This window comes from Mustela nivalis (assembly GCF_964662115.1).
Source record: "Mustela nivalis genome assembly, chromosome: 5".
NCBI classification, from domain to species: domain Eukaryota; kingdom Metazoa; phylum Chordata; class Mammalia; order Carnivora; family Mustelidae; genus Mustela; species Mustela nivalis.
In genome coordinates this window covers 84,934,403-84,957,491 of record NC_139024.1, presented here as the reverse complement: position 1 = coordinate 84,957,491, position 23,089 = coordinate 84,934,403, and the positions used below count along the sequence as shown (strand labels likewise).

General features: G+C 39.1%; 1 protein-coding gene across 1 annotated transcript in view; it reads right to left on the bottom strand.

Moving 5' to 3' along the window:
- The window catches only part of DNAH8 (dynein axonemal heavy chain 8), a 343,899-nt gene that overhangs the window by 56,800 nt on the left and 264,010 nt on the right, over positions 1 to 23,089 (bottom strand). Inside the window, exons 82-86 of the mRNA XM_082729671.1 lie at positions 21,498 to 21,700; positions 13,247 to 13,320; positions 11,082 to 11,234; positions 10,582 to 10,737; positions 1,383 to 1,499 (exon numbers count right to left, since the gene is read on the bottom strand). Coding sequence (XP_082585797.1) covers positions 1,383 to 1,499; positions 10,582 to 10,737; positions 11,082 to 11,234; positions 13,247 to 13,320; positions 21,498 to 21,700 — 703 coding nt within the window. The remainder of the gene's footprint in view (positions 1 to 1,382; positions 1,500 to 10,581; positions 10,738 to 11,081; positions 11,235 to 13,246; positions 13,321 to 21,497; positions 21,701 to 23,089) is intronic.

Sequence of the window (23,089 nt, the reverse complement as noted above, 5' to 3'; positions counted from 1 at the left end):
TGGGGCGCCTGGGTGGCTCAGTGGGTTAAAGCCTCTGCCTTCGGCTCAGGTCATGATCCCAGAGTCTTGGGATCAAGCCCCACATCAGGCTCTCTGCTCAGCAGAGAGCCTGCTTCCTCCTCTCTCTCTGTCTGCCTCTCTGCCTACTTGTGATCTGTCAAATAAAGAAATAAAATCTTTAAAAAAAAGAGAATTCATCATGACTTACCATTGCCATACTGACATTCTAGTACCTATAATTAGCTTCAAGATCTACTATGAGAAAGAAGAGAAGAGGAGACAGTAGAAAACTGGAATTTATTGAGTTCTTATTATGCACCATATACTGTGCTTTCACAAATGCGAATTCACTTATTCCTCACAGAAACCAAGGCCGCTTTGTAGATGAGGAAATAGCCTCCTAGAGGCTCATAAACTTGCTCCAGACCATAGAAAAAATGAATTTCCAACCCTTCCTAACACATGTGGAGGGACAACTGGATTGTATTCTTAGCTCTGTGACTTGGAGGAAGTCCTTTATTCTCTCTTGTCCATTACCTCATCAGTAAAATGGGAACAACAGTAATGCCTTCTATGCTGACCTCACAGAGTTGTGAAGATACAGGTGAGATCCTCCACACACGAGCACTTTGAGAACTGTGAAATGCTGGACAATGACCGGTGACCATTATTAGAAATTATTGCTATCTATTTGTGTAAGTTTAAACATCTGATAAGATGTGACTAAAGGGGGCACCTGGGTGGCTAAGTGGGTTGAGCCTCTGCCTTCGGCTCAGGTCATGATCTCAGGGTCCTGGGATCGAGTCCCACATTCGGCTCTCTGCTCGGTGGGGAGCCTGCTTCCCCCACCTCTCTGCCTACCTCTCTGCCTACTTGTAATCTCTCTCTGTTGAATAAATAAGTAAAATCTTTTAAAAAAAATGATGTGACTAAAGGTGAGAAAGAACCTTGTGTGGTGTGGGCTGAGATAACCTTTCACTTCTGAAGAGGCATCAGTGAGAGATGTTGGAAGAAAAGTCTGATTTAAGGTATACATTCTCTTAAAGTGCACTGGGGGCAGTTAGGTGCGATCCGAGGAAGGTTGTGGAGTTTCTGCACACAGATTTGCCTCACTTGTGGTCTATTTCTGCTGTATGTGCACAGGAGAGAGATGGGGGGGGGGACACAAGTGTGAGATTGGGGTCTGAATGCACTCCCAGGCGAAGTAGGGGTGTGAGGGGAAGGGCCTGGACAAGTAAACAATGGATTAGAATGAGCAGTCCCTTTTGGGAGAGGTAAGGGGAAGCTCAGTGGGTTCAACTGTGTATTATAGTCTGAAAATGTCTGTATAACCTTGATTTGAGGACAATACTAAAAATGGGGAAAATAACAATTTCACTCACTTTTTTAATATCACATTCATCAAGGTGATTCTGAATGAACTGGACGCTGGCTGTGAAGTCTGCAGAATTGAATTCATAGGGAATATTCCATCCTAAGGGGCCAAATTTGCGTCGCTCCTTAAGAACACCAAAGAAAATGAGTGAGATTTTAAAATTGAATGCAGCTGGTTTCTCTTATTATTATTAAAACATAAAGTACAGGAAAATTAAGGCATGATATAGAGATGAGTTGATGTCATAAAAGAACAGTATAGAATTTCAGGTATATTAGAAATGTATTCAGGTATATTAGAAAAGTATTTCTTTAGAAATACTATTTCATGGTTCTATTGCCAAATGGTTTACAAGGACAAATTCTTAGACACCTGGGTGGTTCAGTCAGTTAAGCTTCTGTCTGCTCAGGTCATGATCCCAGGGCGCTGGGATAGAGTCCAGGTGCCGCATTGGGAACCTGCTTCTTCCTCTCCCTCTGCCCACTCCTCCCTCTGCTCATGTACACATGTGCCTGCTTTCTCTGTCTTGCAAAAATAAATTAAAAAAATATTTTTTAAAAAAAATCCTCAACTATTTGCTAGAGCAGAGTTCTTGGGCTTTAAAAAAAAAGTCTAGGTTTTCATGGCCAATTTTGAGGGTTGCTGGCGGGGGGGCGGTTGGGAGAAGGGGTGGGATTATGGACATTGGGGAGGGTATGTGCTTTGGTGAGTGCTGTGAAGTGTGTAAACCTGGTGATTCACAGACCTGTACCCCTGGGGATAAAAATATATGTTTATAAAAAATAAAAAATTAATAAAAAAAAACAACATGCAGTAGATGCTCAACAAATGTCTGTTAAGTTAATTCACTTATTCTAAATTAGACTCTAAAAACTTTCAAATATTCAGTGCAAGAGTTGAAACTTTTGTTTTCCCAGTTGACTATCTTAAGCACTTGAGAGCATTAGACCCCCCTACTAGTTTGACTTTGTAATCTTGCAATTTCAGGCTTTGAAAACCCCAAATCTCTACTGTGAGACATGACACATTTCTTCTGAAAACTTGCACATTGCCCTCCTTTGTTCTCTCCCAGGGGATATAGTTAACTGTTTGGAACTGCCAGATTGCCCATAAACAATCCAAAGGGGCTCAGATCAAATGATTCGACTGCCTCCATATTCTGGAGACCACATTAGAACCAGCAGCTCCAGGCTCTGATCACCTATTGAACCGCATAGATGAACTCAAATATCACTACTCCATCAGCTTTCTCTGCCTCAGCACACAACCAGTCTCTAAGGGAGGTCCAATTATTTACTTGGGTTTAGCTCCCAGCCCTTTGACCCTAGTGGTCGAGGTGAGAATCCATGGGGAGAGTAGAATCCCAAAACATCTATAGAAAGGTATAATTCTACTTCTCTACCTCTAAATATATATTAACTTTTCTTTCTCTCTTCTGCCTTCCTTAACACACACACACACACACATACCACACACTCCCACACTGTTTTTACAAGTCATTCTGAGACTTCTTACTATAACTGCTCCATGCTTTAGATCCTAATGAATACCACGATTTAAAAGAATCTAAATGAATTTTAGTTTAGACAAGTTCATGCACAGGGCAGAGAAAAAAATTCAGAAAGCAAGAAGGTTTAATTACTGATTTTCAGAATGTGCTTTCAAAATATTAAGTAAAACATGAAAATTAATCTGGATAATTTGGGTCCAGATGTCCTGACCCTGGGAGATCAGACTATTAAATAAAAATTCAACCAAGTAAATCTTAAAGATCTCCATGGCTTTATTGAATGATTGATGAATCAGGAGGCATCCCATTTAGTAAATAGGAAGGAGCCCCAAAGAGCTACAGAAAAAGGGAAGGTTTTTAAAGGCAGAGAGGAGATGGCACAAGGAAGTCATAAGTAAGAAAAAGGATTATTTTGGGCAAAGTCACCTTTCTTGGGGGGGAAAGGGGGTCTATTAGGGGGCTACCTCACTAGTGCTGACCAGGAAATTCCAGACTAACCAGTTAAAATCACACTCCTGGAGAAGGTTGAAATTGCAGTTAGGTTATGTATTAGTTTCAGTTTGACAATGTGGGCTTAGCACAAGTAACTCTGTTCTGGGTCTGTTGTCTCCTTTTTAATACGACCAAAGGTAAACCCATGCTTCCTTAGGTTAGGCTGTCAGATATTAGACATCTGTAATGGTGTGACTCCCATCCTCATCCCTTAGCTAATCAATTAGACAGAAGGTGGACAGCCAGCCCAAGGAAGACCAAACCAGATTCCTCCTCCCAGGAATTTGAACTTAGGGTTCAGAACTGCTATCTAGAATTTATCCTAGTTAGAGCTTAAAGTAGGGAGACTTCTAAATTTGGGAGCTGTGAAGCACCATCTTCCACCTTGAACACAGAGAAGGTGAGAAGGAGCAGAGGTGCCTTGACAGATGAAGAGGACTGCAGTATCATCCCCTGCACACGGGAGAACCGTGGCTCTTTAATGTGTCAGTTTCTCTTGATGGCTTTCCACTTCCTGGTCTCAACATTCATGCTGCCGTGATGTGTTGTTTTTTTGTTTGTTTCATGTTGAAATATTTGGTCCTATAACCAGACTTTGAACCTTGACAGTGAGAAACATGTCTCCCATTTTTGTCTCCCCTTTGTGCTTTCTTGGGGAAAGGATTATGATTCTGAAATGAACACTAGATTGATTATTGATTATTTTCAGAATGAAAGGCACTCTCCTCATCCTCAGGGGGGTGATTTCTGAGGCTAACACAGAAATTCAAAAGAATTTCTGGAGTGGATCTCAGAAACACTGAGGTGATCTCCCTCCAAGTTATTTTGGACCAAGAGTGAGTTGGGAGACCCTGTGCGATATGAACATGAAAATGCATTCAGCTAAGGCTTGAGCCTCTGGAATTTCTTGTACCTGGAAGCCTTCAAAAAGAAGGAAGCTAACCAATTACTGGTGAAATGAAAATGTTTTCCACTATTTTTTTTTTAAAGAGAATCAACTCTAAAATTGTTTCACCTATGTTTGACTTAATTTTTTAAATTTACAGTTCAATTAGACAGGAGGCTGAATGGAAAATAATTCTTCCTTTCCAATTACAAAAACTGCTTAAATTGGCTCTATGGAAACACTTCCATTTACATGTACTGAGCCGTTGCAATTCCACTGCTCCTTAAAAATATGATCTTTGAAAATTGCTATAATGCTGAGATTTGTTTCACTTAATGGTATTTACTCTCAAATTTCATTTGAAGCATTTACTTTTTAGGTTGGTTCACTAAAGTCATAGGCTATTTAGCTTATCTCGGAAAAAACAAAAGACAAAATCTTGGGAGGGTGACTTTTCTTTACAAATGAAGTAAATTCATTTTCTTGTAACTTTTTTTTGTATTCACTGATCTCTTTAAGTGACAATAAAGAAAGTAAATAAATAAATAAACAAATAAAAATAAAAAAATAAAGAAAGTACCCTGAATTATCACCTTGAATACTGTCAGATCATAGACTCAAACCCTCGGGAGAAGAACTAACACATCTGGAATATCAAAAGCAGGCTGCTTTGCTAGAATTTGGAATATTGGGAATACTAAATCTCTTCAGTCTTTAGTATTTTAGTACTTTAGTATTTTTGAAACTATGGAATGAGTCCTATGTGAGACAATGGAAAAATATTAAAATAATTGTATTTTAAAGAAGTTTTAATCCAGTTGAGAAAATAAAACTTAGAAACAAGGAGAGGACAAGGTGATGGTGACTATAATTAATTATCAAAATTTAACAAATGATAAGCCTGAAGAGGACATTCAGTCAGAGGCTTGTGGGAAGAATGAAACCGAAGGTGGTTTTTTTTTTTTTAATTTCTTGCAACCATTTGCATTTTATTTAATTATTCAGATTCTTTAAACTTAACGTACATATTGCTTTATGAATATATAAAATTTATTGTTAGAATATAAATATACATTTTTCATGTTTACTTTATATATATATATTTTGCTCCTATTTTTTTTTTTTTCCCCCTGAAGGTGGTCTTTTAAAAGCAGGGAGAAAAGACTTCCGGGCTTGGTGAAGGCTATGACAAAGACAGAAACACAAAGCTCCTGATTTTTCTAGCAAGAGGCTGCAGGTAAATGGTTTTACTGCAGCAGAGAGTGACCTCGGGTGAGTAGCTAGAACTACACGCTCATGTGATGATTCAGGGGTAAAACACAAGACAGATATGAATGTCAGGAAAGAGAGCGAAAACCTGATTCAACGGTAGGGAGTTATTATTCATTACTAAGTTGGAGAGTGGTGGTTTTAAGAAAACTAGTCTACTCTTTACCGAATTTGACCAATATGTTTCCTTCTTGTATTCCAAAGAATCAACAAGACAGAGAACTACTAGTGAAATACGGAAAACTTGGAATCCTCCTTTGGATGCTGAAGACAAGTTGCTCATCTTAATGATGTCAAAGCCATTTCCAATTTTATGTTGGATTCTACCTCAGCCCAATGAGCCCATCTCCCACAGCCCAAGACAGAATCACTTCAGCTGCATCTTCAAAACAAGGATCTCTTTGGAGCATCACATCCTGTTTTATTCAATTACTGGAACTAACATAAAATGAAAAATGCAATTCATACTACACAACACAAGGGAAATTTTAAAAGGTAAAAATAACAAACAGAAATGGCCAGAACCCCTACAAAAAACCGTTAAGCAAAATGTAAAAGATCTTTCTCTAGACCTGTATCATATTATTGAAATTATTCTGAAGACTTTTTAAAAAGATTTTATTATTTTATTATTTTATCTATTAGAGAGAGACCATGAGAAACAGTACAAGCAGCGGAGAACAGCAGGCAGAGGGAGAAGCAAGGCTCCCCGCTGAACAGAGAGGCCCATGTAGGACTCAATCCCAGGATGCTGGCATCATGACCTGAGCTGAAGAGCAGATGCCCAACCACCTCAGCCATCTGGGGTCCTCTAAAGACATTTAAACTAAGAACTTTGTAGTCATTCTTCCCCAAAGCAAGACTTTCATATGCACTATTAAACTTGAAGGTTATCCTTGTCAAGGCTCAAACTTGAGAAAGAAAACAAGATGTAGGAGACTTTTTGGAAAGAAAATCTGCTGGCCGTGGAATTCCCTGAATCCTATTTGATAGGGCCATTTTCATTAAATATTTAATTATTTTTAAGGGCCAGGATAAAATATGCACGTCTGCATCTGCCACTGCAAGCCCCGAGAGGGCCTAATCAATGACGTTAGCAAAAAAACCTCAAAGACTCGTGCATAACCTATTGGAAAATTCCCAAAAAGCAAGCCTCAATTTCGGCAAGCCAAGGTGAGGAGGAGACAATTTCCAAACCATGGAAAGGACATAAAAGTGATGGACTCCTGTCTTAAGGACAATGGCTATTTGGCAGTTATTCCTAATTCTTGTTGGTATTAGAATCACTTCCGAGGTTTTAAGAAGGACTGAGCAGCCCACCTTGCTGCCTGCTCCCAGGGATTCTGGGGCCCAGGCAATGACTGAGAACCAGGCAATGACTGTGTTAGATACTCCCTCAGTCCAATGCACTGTTCAAACAGAGGGTGGCACACGGACCATCAAAGGAAAGCACACTGACCACCAGAAGGTGCTGTTCTGACGTTCTGCAGGAGGTACTGGGAGGACAACACAAATGTAATTACTTTGTTTCAAAAGACCAAGACTTTGGAGGATGATATTTTAAAATTGGGATTCTGAAGGGTGAATATAACCTTGCTCTGAAACCCAAAATGGCGCTGCACTGGAATTTCTGGGAAATCATAGAGAGATGATAAGGCCAGAAGGAAGATCCCATTGAGACGAAGCTCCAAGAGGAGGTGGATATGTCGTCAGGGAGCAGTGGCCAAGGCATCCACTAGGATGCTGGGGATAGTGGTGGGTTCCCATGGGAAAGGCAGGAGGGCTGGCTGGTTATGGCAGAGACATCACTTGATTGCAGTCAGAGTGCTGTTGCTGTTGTAACTTCCTGGCCTCTGTGGTTGGTAAGTTCCTGATGGAGAGGGGAGGGAAGCCCAAGGGAGACTGAGGAAAGAAGAACTCAATGTAGATTGGTCTGTATGTCTCTGCAGTTCCCATGGAAGCACCCAGGGCCCCCTTCTACTGGGTAAACCTGCTCTTACCTCAATCACAAAACAAACCACACTCTTTACTGTACCACCGTTGACCATCCAAGTCTAGTTCCCCTTCTTATAGGAAAGGAGGGGTATTCATTTAGTTCTCTGTGACGAGTGAGGTTCACATAACACATGATGCCCTTGCGTGGGGATGAGTTGATGACATGGGGCCAAACTGCAATTCAGTAAGGGAATTACATGGGGGGGGGGTCACACAGCTCTCGCATTTGATCTCTGTTTCACTACCAGGCTTTGTATTCTGAGGGGTGATGGGCTCCGGTATGAACTCTTCCCCAGGCCTAAAGCTTCAGATTATGTGACATGACCCAATTCCTGTTCTTTTTGTCTGTCTCTGCAAGGACAAGTATATAAACCTCATATTTACATAGAGCAAGTGATAAATGTGTTAAATTTGGAGGAATCAATTAATCAGTTAACAAATCAGGTGTTTGGCTATTATGTCCAACACTAGAGAAATTTAAGTCACAACCACTCCAACCCAGAGCAACAACAAAGCAATAACAAAATGAAAATATCCTTTGAGCAGTGACTGCACTTCCAACTTTAGAACACACATGAGTTCTTGGGCATCTTATTATAATGTAGATTCTGATTCAGCAGGTCTGGGGTGGGGCTCAAGATTCATCTTTTACAAGCTCCCTTACAACCTCCCAGGTCACAGGAATGCTGCTGGTCCAGGACCACAGGCTCCTCAAGAATGCTGGGTTTTTCTCTCAAGCCAGCTCTATCCTAACAAGTAAAAGGAAATATTTAGGCACTATCACAGTAAGTATTTCTGCTAATGATGAAAACAGAACAGAGGAAACCATGCTTGAATTATCCATGCTCCCTGTGTAGTCATAGAACTTGAAATGGGTTTTAGAAATGGGGAAAAAAACTTGAAAGGTCACCTCCTTCTGCTTCAAAACACACAGATAGGAAACTATCTTTACACAGCTAACTGATTTCACGGTGAGTCTAATGTCCCAGCCTCTTGGTCCACAATGAGGTGTTCTTTCCAGCACATGATGGCTGGATTTTAAAAGACATTGGACCTCCTATTTTCATGGCCTACGCAACAGAGACTTTTTCTGTTTTAACCCAAATACATGTCATGTCAAGTGCAAGCACACCTTAGCCCCATGACTGGCCCATGGCCCTGTTGTGGTTCCTCTGTGTCACACTTGGTTAATGGCCACTGAAAGACAGGCTACCGCACTGACCATATGGAAAATACCCCCAATCATCGCCCCAAGATAAGCCTGGTGGAAGAGTTGAATCATCACTACTGGGAAAAGAATCATAAAATACATTATTTGTGAATTGTGAATTAAATAGCAGAGTTAAAGTAATATTTGTATTAGAGTATGATAAGGCCTAGCAAAGCAAATAATTCCCAGATAAGAATGTATGAAATAGGCTTCAGTGACTTGAAAGCTATAATTTACAATCCAAAGGCCACAATCAGACTTAGTAAAAATAACCACCCTCAAAGTGTTTAACCTGATTTTAACTCTCTCAGGGTTAGGGGACCAATAGGCAGGAGATGCATAATTGTCTCCTCTGCATAGCCATCCCCACTGGGCAGCAGAGATCCTGGTAAAGTGGTAGGGACAAGGAACCTGAGGGTAAATACGCCCAAGATGTTCTGGGATGAGCACCAAATTCCCCCCACCCTTGGGCAGGATGGGGAGAGAGGAGATGAAGCTCTCCATGCCACTGCAGAGCTAAACCCCGGCTCCTGGCACAGCCACATCATTCATTCCTTCCTCACTCCAGCCTCAGAGGGGGGAAGAGATGTGAAAAGTGTTAAAGGAGCCCGTTCTGTCCATCTCTCTCTCTGAAGGAGCCAGTCAAGTACATTAAACTTATACAGCTTTGAAATACTGGGTGTTACATGCAAACAATGAATCATGGAACACTACATCAAAAACTAATGATGTACTGTATGGTAACTAATATAGCATTAGAAAAAAAACAGAACAAAATACAAAGTCAAATGTAGAACAAAGCAATAACAAAATGAAAATATCCCATAGACAAGTGGTTGTGGAGCTATAAAATTACTACATTAATATAGAAGTGTATAATAAAAGCAAATACACAAGTGCCTGGTAAAAGAAAATGACAGCTAGCCACCATCCCTCCTAATATCAGCACTGCTTTCACTGGTGGGCTCAAAACATACTACCATGCGAGGCAGAAGTGTTGGACTCGACCCCTAGATCTACTGCTTATGAACTTAATCTTTCTGAGCCTCAATGTCCTCATTTTTATTTTATTTTATTTTTCTGGAGATGCAGTTCATTTGTTTTTCACACACTGAAAGGATGAGGGGGATGGATGCCTACTGGGGCTGGGGCTCTGTTGTCCCTGTGTCTAGTTTAACAAAGCTCTCCTGTTACTTAGGATAGTCCAGGGCATAAACTCCTGAATGCTTGAGGAAAATCACAAGCTTTGGAGTCACACTGGTTAAATAATCTACTATTTAGTAGAATAGTTTAGTAAAATATTAGAATAGTAGAATAGCTTAGTAAAAATCACTAGCAAATAGCTGACGTTCCTGTTCTGGTGTCTATTTCAAAGTACTACTATCTTTATTCATTTAGTCATGCATCTGGACATCTTATCCATCAATTTCCTCGTTTTGAACATGGTGATAATCTTATCTTGAGAAACGTAGTGGTTAGTATTACATGAGAAGGTGCCCACACCCTCCCTGGCCGGCATAGGCACTGTGAAAACTAAATTCTTATATAAATAACCCATGTTCCCCTCACAAATATTTACTGAGCTCTGGCAATGCCCCAGACATTGCTATGATGGAGGGGATTCAGCAATTACAAAACGACAGTCTTTGTCTTCAAGAGTCTTACACTGTCATGGGAAAGAACAGGGGGCACGTTAAGTACACAGACGAATATATACCATGCCAGGTGGGGCAAAGTGCCATGAAGGACAGAAAAAGCAGAGTGAGGAGAGCAGACAGCGTGGCAGAGAAACAAGAGGGCGTCACTAACATCCCCCTAAAGGTGCAAACTGTGTCAGAAGTTACCTGCACGGTGGAGTGTAAAAATGCCACTGTGTAAAGCATCGGCTTCCACATGGGTAAGTTACTGATATCCAGAAGGTCTTGATTAATTCCGGCAAATGTTCTTTTCAAACCAGCACGCATGCCTTGCGGTGGCTCATTAGTGAATTTAAGAGAAGTCTGTTGTAAAAAGCAAACAGTGGTTTTGTTTTTATAAATTAGATGAGGGATAAAGTAGAAATGACAATACCTAGACAACATAAAATGTCAGCCGAAATTCGAAAAGTAATGTCCATCATAACTGAAACCCCATAAATTAGAACTGAGTCTTATAACTCTTGTGCAGAAATATTTGCTATGTTATATTCATGATTATAGTCAAGATCTTGACAGTTAAGAGTATAGGGTCTTGGAGACTCTGCTGGATTGAAAGCCCTGGCATGTTTTCATCTTTCAGGAATGCCACTATGCCATCTTCATTCAAACCACTCTTAAGGAAAAGACACTATGTCACAGGAACAAACCTGAAGCAGTGTAATTGGAAATCGATTGTGGGGCTCAGTAGTTATCCACACTCGGAAAGAGTCATCATTGGCTTCGGTGGTAATTAACGTCTCTAGCAATTCTTCCATGAATTCTAGGCCAAGGTGACAATTTTGCAGTAATACCCAGCCACCCTGTATTCAAAAATGATTTTGTATTAATTTCTTGTAATTTTTTTGCCATGATGTTAAGAAAACAAAAGGTATAATTAAAAAAAAAAACTCTATTTAGGGCATGTAAATACATGAGCACCTATTTTTAATGAAATGATTATATGTCAATACGAACATTCCTTCTGCTACTGGTTAAGACTGGAATCAAGTGGGTTCAAAACAATTGTACTCTGCCATCTCTGATTTGGAAGGAAACAGAAATTAAAACTTGAAGTCTTGTGTAAATATAGTGTGTGCACCATCTAATGGTGGGAACAGGTATTTTGGAATTTGTAAAAACTCATCCTAAAATGAATCCGAACGGACTCACCCCCAAACCATATCATCCATAGTCACAAAGAGAGATGCATATTACCTCCTGAAAGTTGGACACCATACATGTGATGACTTGGGCTACAAGAATACTAAGCCTTAATCTTTCTCATCACTCTTCCCATATAGTTCCAAAACCGCACAACTTATTAAGCACTATTTTAATACTCGAAAAAACTATCATTAGCAATATATAAGTCACAGAACCATCACTGCTCTATGAGAACATAGTTTCTTAACTGACAACATTTTGATACCTTTATATTAACAAGATCAGATCAATAGAGCTACAAAACCCTGAGCACAGTAAATACATGTATTCTGTATTATGCCTTCTACTGTGGGAGAAACTACAACTCAGACTTAAACAGCAAAGGGTACAGTTTGACCTAGATAGCTGGGGTGTGCGGAGGAGGAAGGACCTCAAAGTTGAGTCAGCTGGCGCCATAATGGATCCAGTTTCTCTCTCATTCCCCTTTTTGTTCAATAATGTGAGTTTCATCCTCCCTCTGGGGTCCATAATGTGGCCAAGTGGCTGTACCTGTTCCTGGGCTGTTGGGTTTTTTCCCTCATAATGTCATTATTATCAATAATAACCCCACCTTGAGAAAGAGAACATGGAACTTATAAAAGCTCATATTCCAAAGAAGGCTAGTGTGAATGCAGTATTGAAATTTAAAGGTTTCTCATTCATGGAAATTGAAGAAATTATTTAAGGTCCAGAGTTAATCTGTCAAATCACTCAGTGAAGGGAATCATTTGATCCAAGTAAAAATAATTATATGTAACTGCCTTGATATATATAAATTAGATACAATATATTATTAAATATAATTAAGTGGCAAAGAAAAAGGCTTCAGGCACTTGAGAATTAATGACTAATTTGAAAATCTGATGGACCAAGCAGAGATTTAGCTCATTAACCCTCTCTAGTCATTAATTCCCAAGGAAAAGCGGCACCAAAGTTGCTTCAGACCTTATGAGATCAAACACTTAAACATAAACTGAGATCTTCCTTTATTTTTATAAGTAGTGTGATTCCTTATCACAGCTGGAATTGCTATCTACCAAGCATCCCTAGAAAATTAATGTTCTGTGTATTTATTAGGTGTGACAGAAAACATTTCTCAGCATTCCATTCAGCTTGCAATTTTCAATAAAAACTATTATCAATATTTAAACACAACATCCTCAAATATTTGTTTTTTGTTTGAAACTACCCATTAATGAAAAAAAAAAAAAAAAAGAAGCCCGACTTTAACCGAAAATAGAAATTTAACTGTGTTGGTCTGTCGCTTCTTAAGCACTATCTATTAATATGGATTGCAAAATTCCAGCTAGAGCTACATTCTTAGGACCAGGGAGTCTGTCTGCCTGACACTAAAAAAAGAAAAAAGAATTTAGTGAAAATAAGCTAGAGTTTATACTATGGAAAATAAAACAAGCTTTCCGTGGGGATGTCAGGAGCAACCAGCTTAAGGTTTAAAATGTATTGGTAATCAAAGGCTGACTACGCATATATTTTTTAAAAAATGGAAAACTGTGATGGACCATGCCAGGCAGAATGCTTTAGCCACCACTGTGGTGGTCTGAGATAGACCTGATGGCCAGAGGGCTCATAGGAAGAAGGATGCCCTGCACTAGCTAGCCTTGTTACCTACCTGCTGCATGGACATCTGAATTAGCTTTCGAGCGTGTACCTCTTGTCCTTGCCCCATTGAGATAGTTCTGCATTCTGTAACATAGGAGAAAGATCACTACGATGAAACATAATTTTGTAACAGGATTGGGACAAAAAATTAATTTCTGAATGGTCACAGCCACCCTCACTCCATGGCTTCTAAGAAGGCCTCTTGTGATTCAAACAGGTGTGTGGCCTTTGGTTGTGCTGATGAGAGAAATGGGTGGGGCGGAAACTGGAGGCACCACATGGAAAGCCACACAAAGGGTGTGTGGCTGGGCTCTTAGAGAGTCTGGGGGTGTTTGGAGGTAAGGAGGAGAAAGGCTGACAGTGGGAGAGGCAGCGACAATGCTCTCACAGGTATTTATAGGGAAAGAGGATTTTTTTAGTTTTGCCGTATGTTTTGATTAGAATCTCTCTTTGGTGGTTTCACAAATGCTTCCGTGAAAATGGAATTGGGTTTTTATTCCTTTAAGATGTCAGGCTTACAGTGCTTTCTGTCCATTTTGGTTTTGTTTGCATGGCTGTCCATTTTCTGAGATAGGACTCAAGGCCATTTGGCCCCAGGAGGGCTACATTCAGGGGTAACTACTGCTTAGACTAGATCACCACCTTGGAACTGAGGTGTGAAGAGAAAGTGGAGGCCGCCACAAGACTGGAAGTGGGATTACAGTCTGGAGGAGAATACAGTATTTAGGCTCTTTAGTGATTCTGTCGTCCCAAGCAGAGAACCCACTTGTGCTGTGCAGTAAGAACTTACTAAATGAAGAAGTCTATGAATCATGTTTGTGAAACTGGAACTGGAAATTAACTTTAAAAAATTTTTTTATTTAAATTCAACTTAGTGGGGCGCCTGGGTGGCTCAGTGGGTTAAAGCCTCTGCCTTCGGCTCAGGTCATGATCCCAGCGTCCTGGGATCGAGCCCCGCATCGGGCTCTCTGCTCAGTGGGGAGCCTGCTTCCTCCTCTCTCTCTCTGCCTACTTGTGATCTTTGTCTGTCAAATAAATAAATAAAATATTTTAAAAAAAAATAAAATAAATAAATTCAACTTAGTTAACATATACTGTACTATTAGTTACAGAGGTAGAATTTTGTGGTTTATCAGTTGCATAGAACACTCAGCGCTAATCACATCATGGACCTTCCTTAATGCCCATCACCCAGTTACCCCATCCTCCCATCTCCCCACCCTCCAGCAACCCTCAGTTTGTTTCCTATAGTTAGAGAGTCTCTTCTGGTTTGCCTCCTTCTCTACTTTCATTTTCTTCTATTTTTCCTTCCCTTCCCCTATGCTCACCTGTTTTGCTTCTAAAATTCCACATGTAAGTAAAATCATATGGCATTTGTTCTTCTCTGACTTATTCCACTTATCATAATGCCCTCTAGTTCCATCCACATCATTGCAAATGGTGAGATTTCCTTCTTTTTTTTTTTTAAAGATTTTATTTATTTATTTGACCAACAGAGATCACAAGTGGGCAGAGAGGCAGGCAGAGAAGAGAGGAGGAAGCAGGCTCCCTGCTGAGCAGAGAGTCCGATGTGGGGCTCGATCCCAGGACCCTGGGATCATGACCTGAGCTGAAGGCAGAGGCTTTAACCCAGTGAGCCACCCAGGCACCCCGATTTCCTTCTTTTTGATGGCTGAGTAATATTCCATTGTAGATACATACACATCAAATCTTCTTTATGCATTCATCTGTTGATGGACATCTGGACTCTTTCCATAGTTTTGCTACTGTGGACATTGCTGCTATAAACATTGGGGTGCATGGGCTCCTTCGAATCACTATTTTTGTATCCTTTGGATAAACACCCAGTAGTACAATTGCTAGGTCATAGAGTCATTCTATTTTTAACATTTTGAGGAACTTCCATACTGTTTTTCAGAGTGGCTGCTCCGGTTTGCACTCCCATCAACAGTGTAAGAGGATTCCCCTTTCTCTGCATCCTCATCAACATCTCTTGTTTCCTGAGTTGTTAATTTTAGCCATTCTGACAGGTGTGAAGTGGCACCTTATTATGGTTTTGATTTGTATTTCCCTGATGATGAGTGATGTTGAGCATCTTTTCATGTGTTTACTGGCCATTAGTATGTCTTCTTTGGAGAAATACCTGTTCATGTCTTCTGCTCATTTTGTGAATGAATTTTTTTGGTTTTTTGGATGTTGAGTTTGGGAAATTCTTTACAGGTTTTGGATACTAACCAGACATGTCATTTGTAAATATCTTCTCCCATTCTGTAGGTTGCCTTTTGGTTTTGTTGCCTATTTCCTTTGCCGTGCAAAAACTTTTTATCCCAATGAAGTACGAATAGTTCATTTTTGCCTTTGTTTCCCTTGCCTTTGGAGATGTGTCTAGCAAGAAGTTGCTGCAGCTGAGGTCAAAGAGGTTGCTGCCTGTGTTCTCCTCTTGGATTTTGATGGATTCCTGTCTCACATTTAGATCTTTCAATCATTTTTTAGTTTCTGTGTATGGTGCAAGAGCTTTTGTATATGGTCCAGTTTGAGTTTTGGTGTATGGTCCAGTTTCATTCATCTACGCATGTGGCTGTCCAATTTTCCCAACACTTTTTTCCATTGGATATTCTTTTCTGCTTTGTTGAAGATTAGTTGACCTGGAAATTAACTTTTACACTAACTTTTGTAGACCTGATTTCTTCAAGTTTTAAAGGTGCCATCTCAGCACTGAGAAAGGAAGTCAGTGGAGGCACTGTGAAGCAGTAAATGCTTTTGCCCTGCTCTCCTGGATGAGCTTGGATCCTCAGTAAAGTGGGCCACTGTGATGGGGTAAATAATGAGCCTAGCCTGGGAACTGCTGCAACAGGCTACAAGGGACTGGAGAAATTTATGGGGTAGGAGGGAAGTATGTCAGGAACCACAGAAGAAATTGTCAGGATACACGCCATTTAAATGGCGCTGTGTGGTTAATGGGCAGAGATTCTGTGAGGGTTTGTATGATGCAATATTAGGGATTATTCATGAACTCAGGGTCACAGAGAGAAACTTTGCAAGGGTGCCTGACTGAGGATAAAAGAGCACGGCTTGGGAGAATCAGGAATTGTAATAGGCTCAAGTGGAACCAGTGTCTCTAGCTGAAATGGAATGCTGTCATTCCCAGCCCACATAGTTATCCTCTTTTGTGCTTTATTAATGGTGCTTTGACATATGGAAGTTTCAAAATTTCACCCAGTCAGACTATCTGCCTTGGTTTTGGATTCTGGTATTACGATTAAGAAAATCTTAGCTATCGCAATCATATCAATATATTCTTTTTTTCTTTTATACCTTAATTAATCTAGAATTTACTTTGGAGTTTAAAGTGAGATAAAATTCTTACTTTTTCCTAAAGTTAATCGGCTATCCCAACAATGTATATTAACTAATCCATTTTTCTTCCATTGATTTGAAATGTGAATCTTATCATAGACTCAGCTATTATAGATAGTAGAGCCTAATTTGAGGTCTTTTCTTTGCTTCATTGATCTGTTTATCTACTCTGAGCCAGTTCCATACTGGTTAAAATATTGCCATTTGATAAGGGTTTACAAATCTGGTGGTGCTTGCTCTCCATTATTCTTTTTCCTTTTCAAAGCTTTCTTGGTTGTCATTGTTCACTTACTGTTCTAGATGATCTAAGATCCCTCTACTATCCAATTAGAACAGAAAATATAGTTGGAATTTCAATTAGACTTGCATTCAATTTATAGATTAATTTAGAGACTATTGACATCTTTACAGTACTGTCTTTACACTGGGAATGTGGTTTAACTCTCCATTTATTCTATCCTACTTTTATGCCTCTAAAAAAGTTTTATAGTTTTCTTCTAATAGGTATTTTAAAAATTATTTCTTGGTTTTATTTTTATTGCTATAGTGAAGGGGATTTTTACATTTTATTTTACAAGAATGCGCCATTAATTTTTTTATATATTTATTTTGTGACCAGCCTCCTTACCAAACTGTCCCGTTAAATCTTATAGTTTTTCAGTTGATTCTTTTGCGTTTTTAGTTAGACAATTACACTGCCTGAGAGTAATGATGATTTTTGTCCCTTCTTCCCAGTAGTTATATCTTTTATATATGGTTCTTACAATACATTAGCTACCTCTTCCACAACAATGCCAAATAATAGGGTGATAGCAGACATCTTTATCTTATTTCTGACTTTAATGTGTCTAGTTGTTTACCAGTAAGTAAAATGTTGATGTCTGAAGTTCATCTTCACTATCATATTAAAAAGTGTTCCGTTTCAACTTCTTTGAAGTCAAATACAAATGCTAAATTTTTATAAAATGTCTTTTTAGCATTTATCAAAGTAATAATATGATAGCCTAAAGAAAAGCCTTTTACTTATTGTTGTGATGAGATTTCTTAATACTGTATCCTTCCTATATTCGCCCATGCATTTCCACTTTGGTCAAGGTAAATTATTACTTTTTTTGCATGTTATTTCTTTTAATATTATAATGATTTCTTCTTGGTTGCATTTTTAGTTAAGATCCTTACATTTATATTGACAAGTAGGGTCAATCTGTAGTTTTTTCTTTTATAAAAAGTTACTATTTTGTCTGTTTATATCAAGATAATGCTATCCCCTTAAAATAAAGAGGAAAATATATCTTCTTTTTCTTTGTTCTAAAATGGAATAAAACATGTAAAATTTTTAAAGGATTTACTAAAAATGTCATCCAACCCCAGGGTCTTTGCTGAGTTCATAATTTAAAAACTTCTAATTTTTCTCATCTTGATTACTGGTGTATTCAGGTTTTTCTACCTTTTCTGGGAAAATTTGCTCAATTTGTATTTTTCTACAAACTTGTCAGTTATAATGATATTTTAAAGGTTATTACCATAACTATACACTATTATTTATATTTTTTCATCTATATATGTTTTTATACCCATTTTCTCATTCCTTCTCCTGTATATTTGTGGGTTTGTTTTTTACTTGTTCTCTTTCATTTGTGTTTGGATTCAATTTTCAAACTCATCCTTCCTCTGGGACCCCTGCCCCTTTATCCAGGCTCTGGAAGGGTTCTCATGCTAAAGTCATCCATCTCTTCTCCCTCTTGCCCAGGTACCCAGTACTTCTGGGAAGAGTTTATCTGCTCTGAATCTCTCACTGCAGAGTCTGACAGGCACCTGACAATATCCATAGTGAGACGTTTTTCTTTTCTTACAAAAATATATTTGACTTGGGCCCATCCTTCAAATGGCTGCCTGGTAACTGGTTAATTCATCCAACAAAGGCAGTGAGACGGAAGGAAAGAGCACACCATTGTAGTGAAATTTGAAAGCCCTGGGATAAGGCCTGATCTGATCTGTTCCCCCTAAGTCTGTCCCCAGCTAGCTGTCTGACCCCAGCTAGCTGTCTGACCTGCTCTTCAGACCTTAGTTTCCCCAGCTATAAAATAAGGTAGTTGAATTTCAAGATTTCCAACCTATTCGCCTTGAGAATTCTATGATTATCTATTATCCAGTTTCTCAAATAAAATATTTGTGGTAGAGACTAGATTAATATGTTATTTTGCCTATATAATAGTTCCATTTTCACAGCTATTTTGGGGGATTTTTAATCCAAAGTGGTGAAGAGCATGAGAATTTCTAGCATTCTTAAAAATTATTCAGCAAAGAGTTGTTTCTCAAATTCATTGGGTCCTTCAAGATCAGATCTACTCTGTTTTAGGATCCTACTCTATTTTAGTATCTGGTTTAGATCTTACTCTATTTTAGCATCCTAATCAACAGAAACCGGAACAACTGTTAGAAAAACTAAAATCAGGCAAGAAATTAAAGTCACCAAATTGTCAAGCAAAGTAGTATGATAACATGTGATAATACTAAAGGTAATAGGACAGCTCCGTTTAATATTATGGTTATAATTTCTCCCAATGGAGACCTTGAATTTTTAAATTCTGTTCCTAAACCCTTGTCCTAGACAACAGCACCATTTTTGAGGTAACATCTGACATTGTATCTCTAGTTGGAAAAACACCCATCTTCTAGGAAAAATATCCCCCCTTCTAAGAAATGACCCCGCTCTAGTTCCATGCATGTGGTTTCTACTGCGAACCTATCTCTGCAGCAACAGTTCATTGATTAGTCCATAAAGGAGCACTTGACCAAAGCAAAACCAATTAATTTCTTCCTTTGAAGTTTCCTTTGGACTTGGGACCAAGAGAGTAAGTGGACTTTCCTTGAGGGTACTGAACTTACTGAACACGTAAGCAGTGTAGCTCATGAGCCACCAGAGACCAAGAGTTCTGTCACATGGAGATTGGTTCATAGTAAGATAGAAAAAAGAAACCCATAAGCAGAAAGAAGGGGGGCAGCTGGACAAAGAAATGGGACAAAGATCCAAAGAGGAATACATCTGAGGGAGATCTGCAAACTACAGGGCTGCAAGAGAGGCATCACTACTCTTAAACCAATGAAGAAGACTGGCATGTTGCCATAAATACGAGAGCAACATAGCCTACACTAAAGGTGGTTAATGAGACTTAATCAGGAACAGTTTCTATTAGAGCCTGGGAGTTCTTTATATTGGGTATCAGCGTTCAGACCGAAGAAAGTGACCATTCAAACATGGATCCATATGGAACATAAAAGGGTGTAGTGACAACAGAGCAAGGTCAAGATGAATAAAGAGGGAATGAACATAGACCATGCTACCCTAAGCTAATGGTTTATAGTAATTTCTTCATGCAGGATACATGGTGAATACTCAGAGAGGACAGAAATTGATTTTATATCATGTTATGTTAACATAATAATGAACTCAAAGTGAGTTTTATTTCATAGGGTAGGTTTAGTTATTCATAATCAATCACTTTTATAATCTTTATGAGGACATAAACGAGTTAACCCAATAAGGTATAGTTATAGCGATCAGAATCTAAAAGATACCAAATGGCAATTCCAAACACATTCTGATGTACAGAGTATGAAGAGCAGGTAAATGGCCCTCCTACAAACATCCAACCTATAAAAGGGTGCCTCGATCTTAACAAGATGTGCTCTGCGTCATACGGGTCCTTGTCCTCTGGTCTTACTGACTCAGTAACTACTCTCACCACTTACATGTTTCTAACTCCTTGCCCTACCTTCTCCCCCTAGAGCAACTTTCCTTCTACCTCCTACCATCCCACCTGGTGAAATTTTATCTATTTTTTAGATCCTACTCAAAATATCATCACTGTGATACCTTCCCCCTGCACCCCTTGCAGTCTGAGTAGCTCTGAATCTTGTAGTCAGGTGTGTCTATGTAATTCCTACAGCACTATCACAATTATATGCTTATATGACTGTCTTCCCTGGCTATGTTGTATTCATCTCTGTACTTCTTGAATCTAACTTGCTGTCTGTACAATAGCCTGTAGGGTTATTGAATGAATAAATCCCTCAATGGACTATTACTCAGCCATCAGAAAGGATGAGTATCTACCATTTATATCGACATGGATGGAAATGGAGGGGATTATGCTAAGTGAACAAAGTTAATCAGAGAAAGACAATTATCATATAGTTTCACTTATATATGGTATCTAAGAAATGGCACAGAGGATCACAGGGGAAGGGAGGGAAACTGAATGGGAAAAAATCAGAGAGGGGGAAAAACCATGAAAGACTCTTAACTCTGGGAAACAAACTGAGGGTTGTGGAAAGGGAGGTGGGTGAAGTGGAAACTGAGTGATGGGCATTAGGGCATGTGATGTGATGAGCAGTGGATGTTCTATGCAACTAATGAATTGAACTCTATATCAAAAACTAATGATGATATAGTAGCTAATTGAATTTAAATTAGAAAAGAAAGTTGCATGAAAAAAAGAATAAATAAATCCCTAATTACTGTGTGTCATAACAGTGTTAAAATTTTTTAATTTGTGACCTAATAGACTTTTTCCTATAATTTTATATAGACATGGCAATACCCCTGTATGTTCATTTTTGCTAGCCTACTATCTATGTGGTATGTTCCTCTGCTCAAACTTAAAAAAAATAATAATAACGTAAGTGTATTTCTCTCTGCACAAAGATATCTGTATCATACCCACACTCTAGCAAATCTAAAAAGGGAGGAAAGAATTTAATATATTTTTTCTAACTATATATACAGATATACTATATCTAACTTAGATATACTTCTAAGAATCAGTTATAAAATTATGAAAGGTAAGGTTTGAGACTAAGATATGGAAGTTTTGCTGAATTGCATAGATTTCTGATCATACCCAGCTTCAGTTTCTTGGCCAACGCATCAATTTGAATTGTGGGATCAGATCCCATGGACAGGAAGCATATCAAAGGTGTCCGTGTGTCACTTTCTTCCCAAGTTTTCTCCAGGTTCAAGATAACTGGTTCTGTGTACTTCTCCTCCAAAGAATCTGCAATATACTTTCTTGCTTGAAAAACAGTACGATCTGGGCACCAGGACCTAGAAATGAATACAAGTTAGAGGAAAAAATTCAGTGTGTTCATTTTTTGTTCTATTTAATTCCAAGCATGTAAAGAACATATTTAATTAGCAAAGAACAAAAAGGTAATCCTCCCTTTCACAGGTCTGTGAAAGAAGGATCAGAAGGTTTTCCATCCCTGGATGGATATAAATTTAGTCATTTGGTTTTGGTATGAGGCACTGGCAAAAAATAGGGCAGAGCTGGTAACAACAGGGTCTGTTGCCAATAGGGAAGGAAACTTAGAAGTTAGCTGATCCAATCGTCTCATTTTCAGAAGCATCAATTACTTGGAAGCTCTTAGTGTGGGTTTTTTTTGTTGTTGTTGTTTTTGTTTTTGTTTTTTTTTTTTTTACTTAATCTGAATTACTTTCAGTTATTTTTTTTTTAAATCACATCAGTGATGGTGTGCCTGAGTGACTCAGTTGGTTAAGCATCTGACTCTTGATGTCAGCTCAAGTCATGATCTCAGGGTCGTGAGGGCAAGCCCTGCATTGAGGCTCTCTCTCTCCCTGCACCCCCCAACCTTGCTCCCATGCACATGCTCTCTCTCTAAATGTAAATACATATTTTTTAAAAATCACATCACTGATTATCTGTAGTCACTGAAGCTATCAAATTCAGGTAAGCAATTCCTCATTCAGACTAACCCACAGGAGCACACTCACTCTTTGATAAATATTTACCATGCGCCTACTATACATCAGACCCACATCAGGTGTGGGGACTCAACAGGGACACAAGGAGAGGTGCCCTATGCCAGCTCTGAGGGCCAACCTGCTGCCCACTCGGGAGCTCTGCAGCATTCAGGGAGAGAATTAAAGTGTCAAAGTTCTCAGAAGGAGGTTGACAAGCAAACATGTATTCAATACCATCTGTATAGCTCACACTGTAGTAGGTTCTATACACAGCAACAGTTCAAATAAATATCATTTGATATTTGGTATTTTAGATAACAGACAAGCTCTATGGATGCTTATTTGTTTGTAGATCATGCTATTCATTTGACACAGTTTTAATTTTTAAATGATGGTTAAAAGATAAATACATCTATTCCAATAAAAACAAGTAGCCCTGGGGCACCTGGGTGGCTCAGTCAGTTAAGCATCTGACTGTTGGTTTCTGCTCAGGTCATGATCTTAGGGTTGTGAGGTCGAGTCCCACATCAGACTCCACGCTTGGCATGGCATCTGCTTGAGATTCTCTCTCTCCCTCTGCCCCTCCTGCTCATGCACTCTCTCTCTGAGAGTGCATAAATAAATAAATCTTTAAAAAAAAGTAACCCTTTCATATTTTGTACATCATGAAGTCATCACAGCTGACCACTCTGATGACCCTCAAAGAGTAGACAACATCCAGGAAACAACATG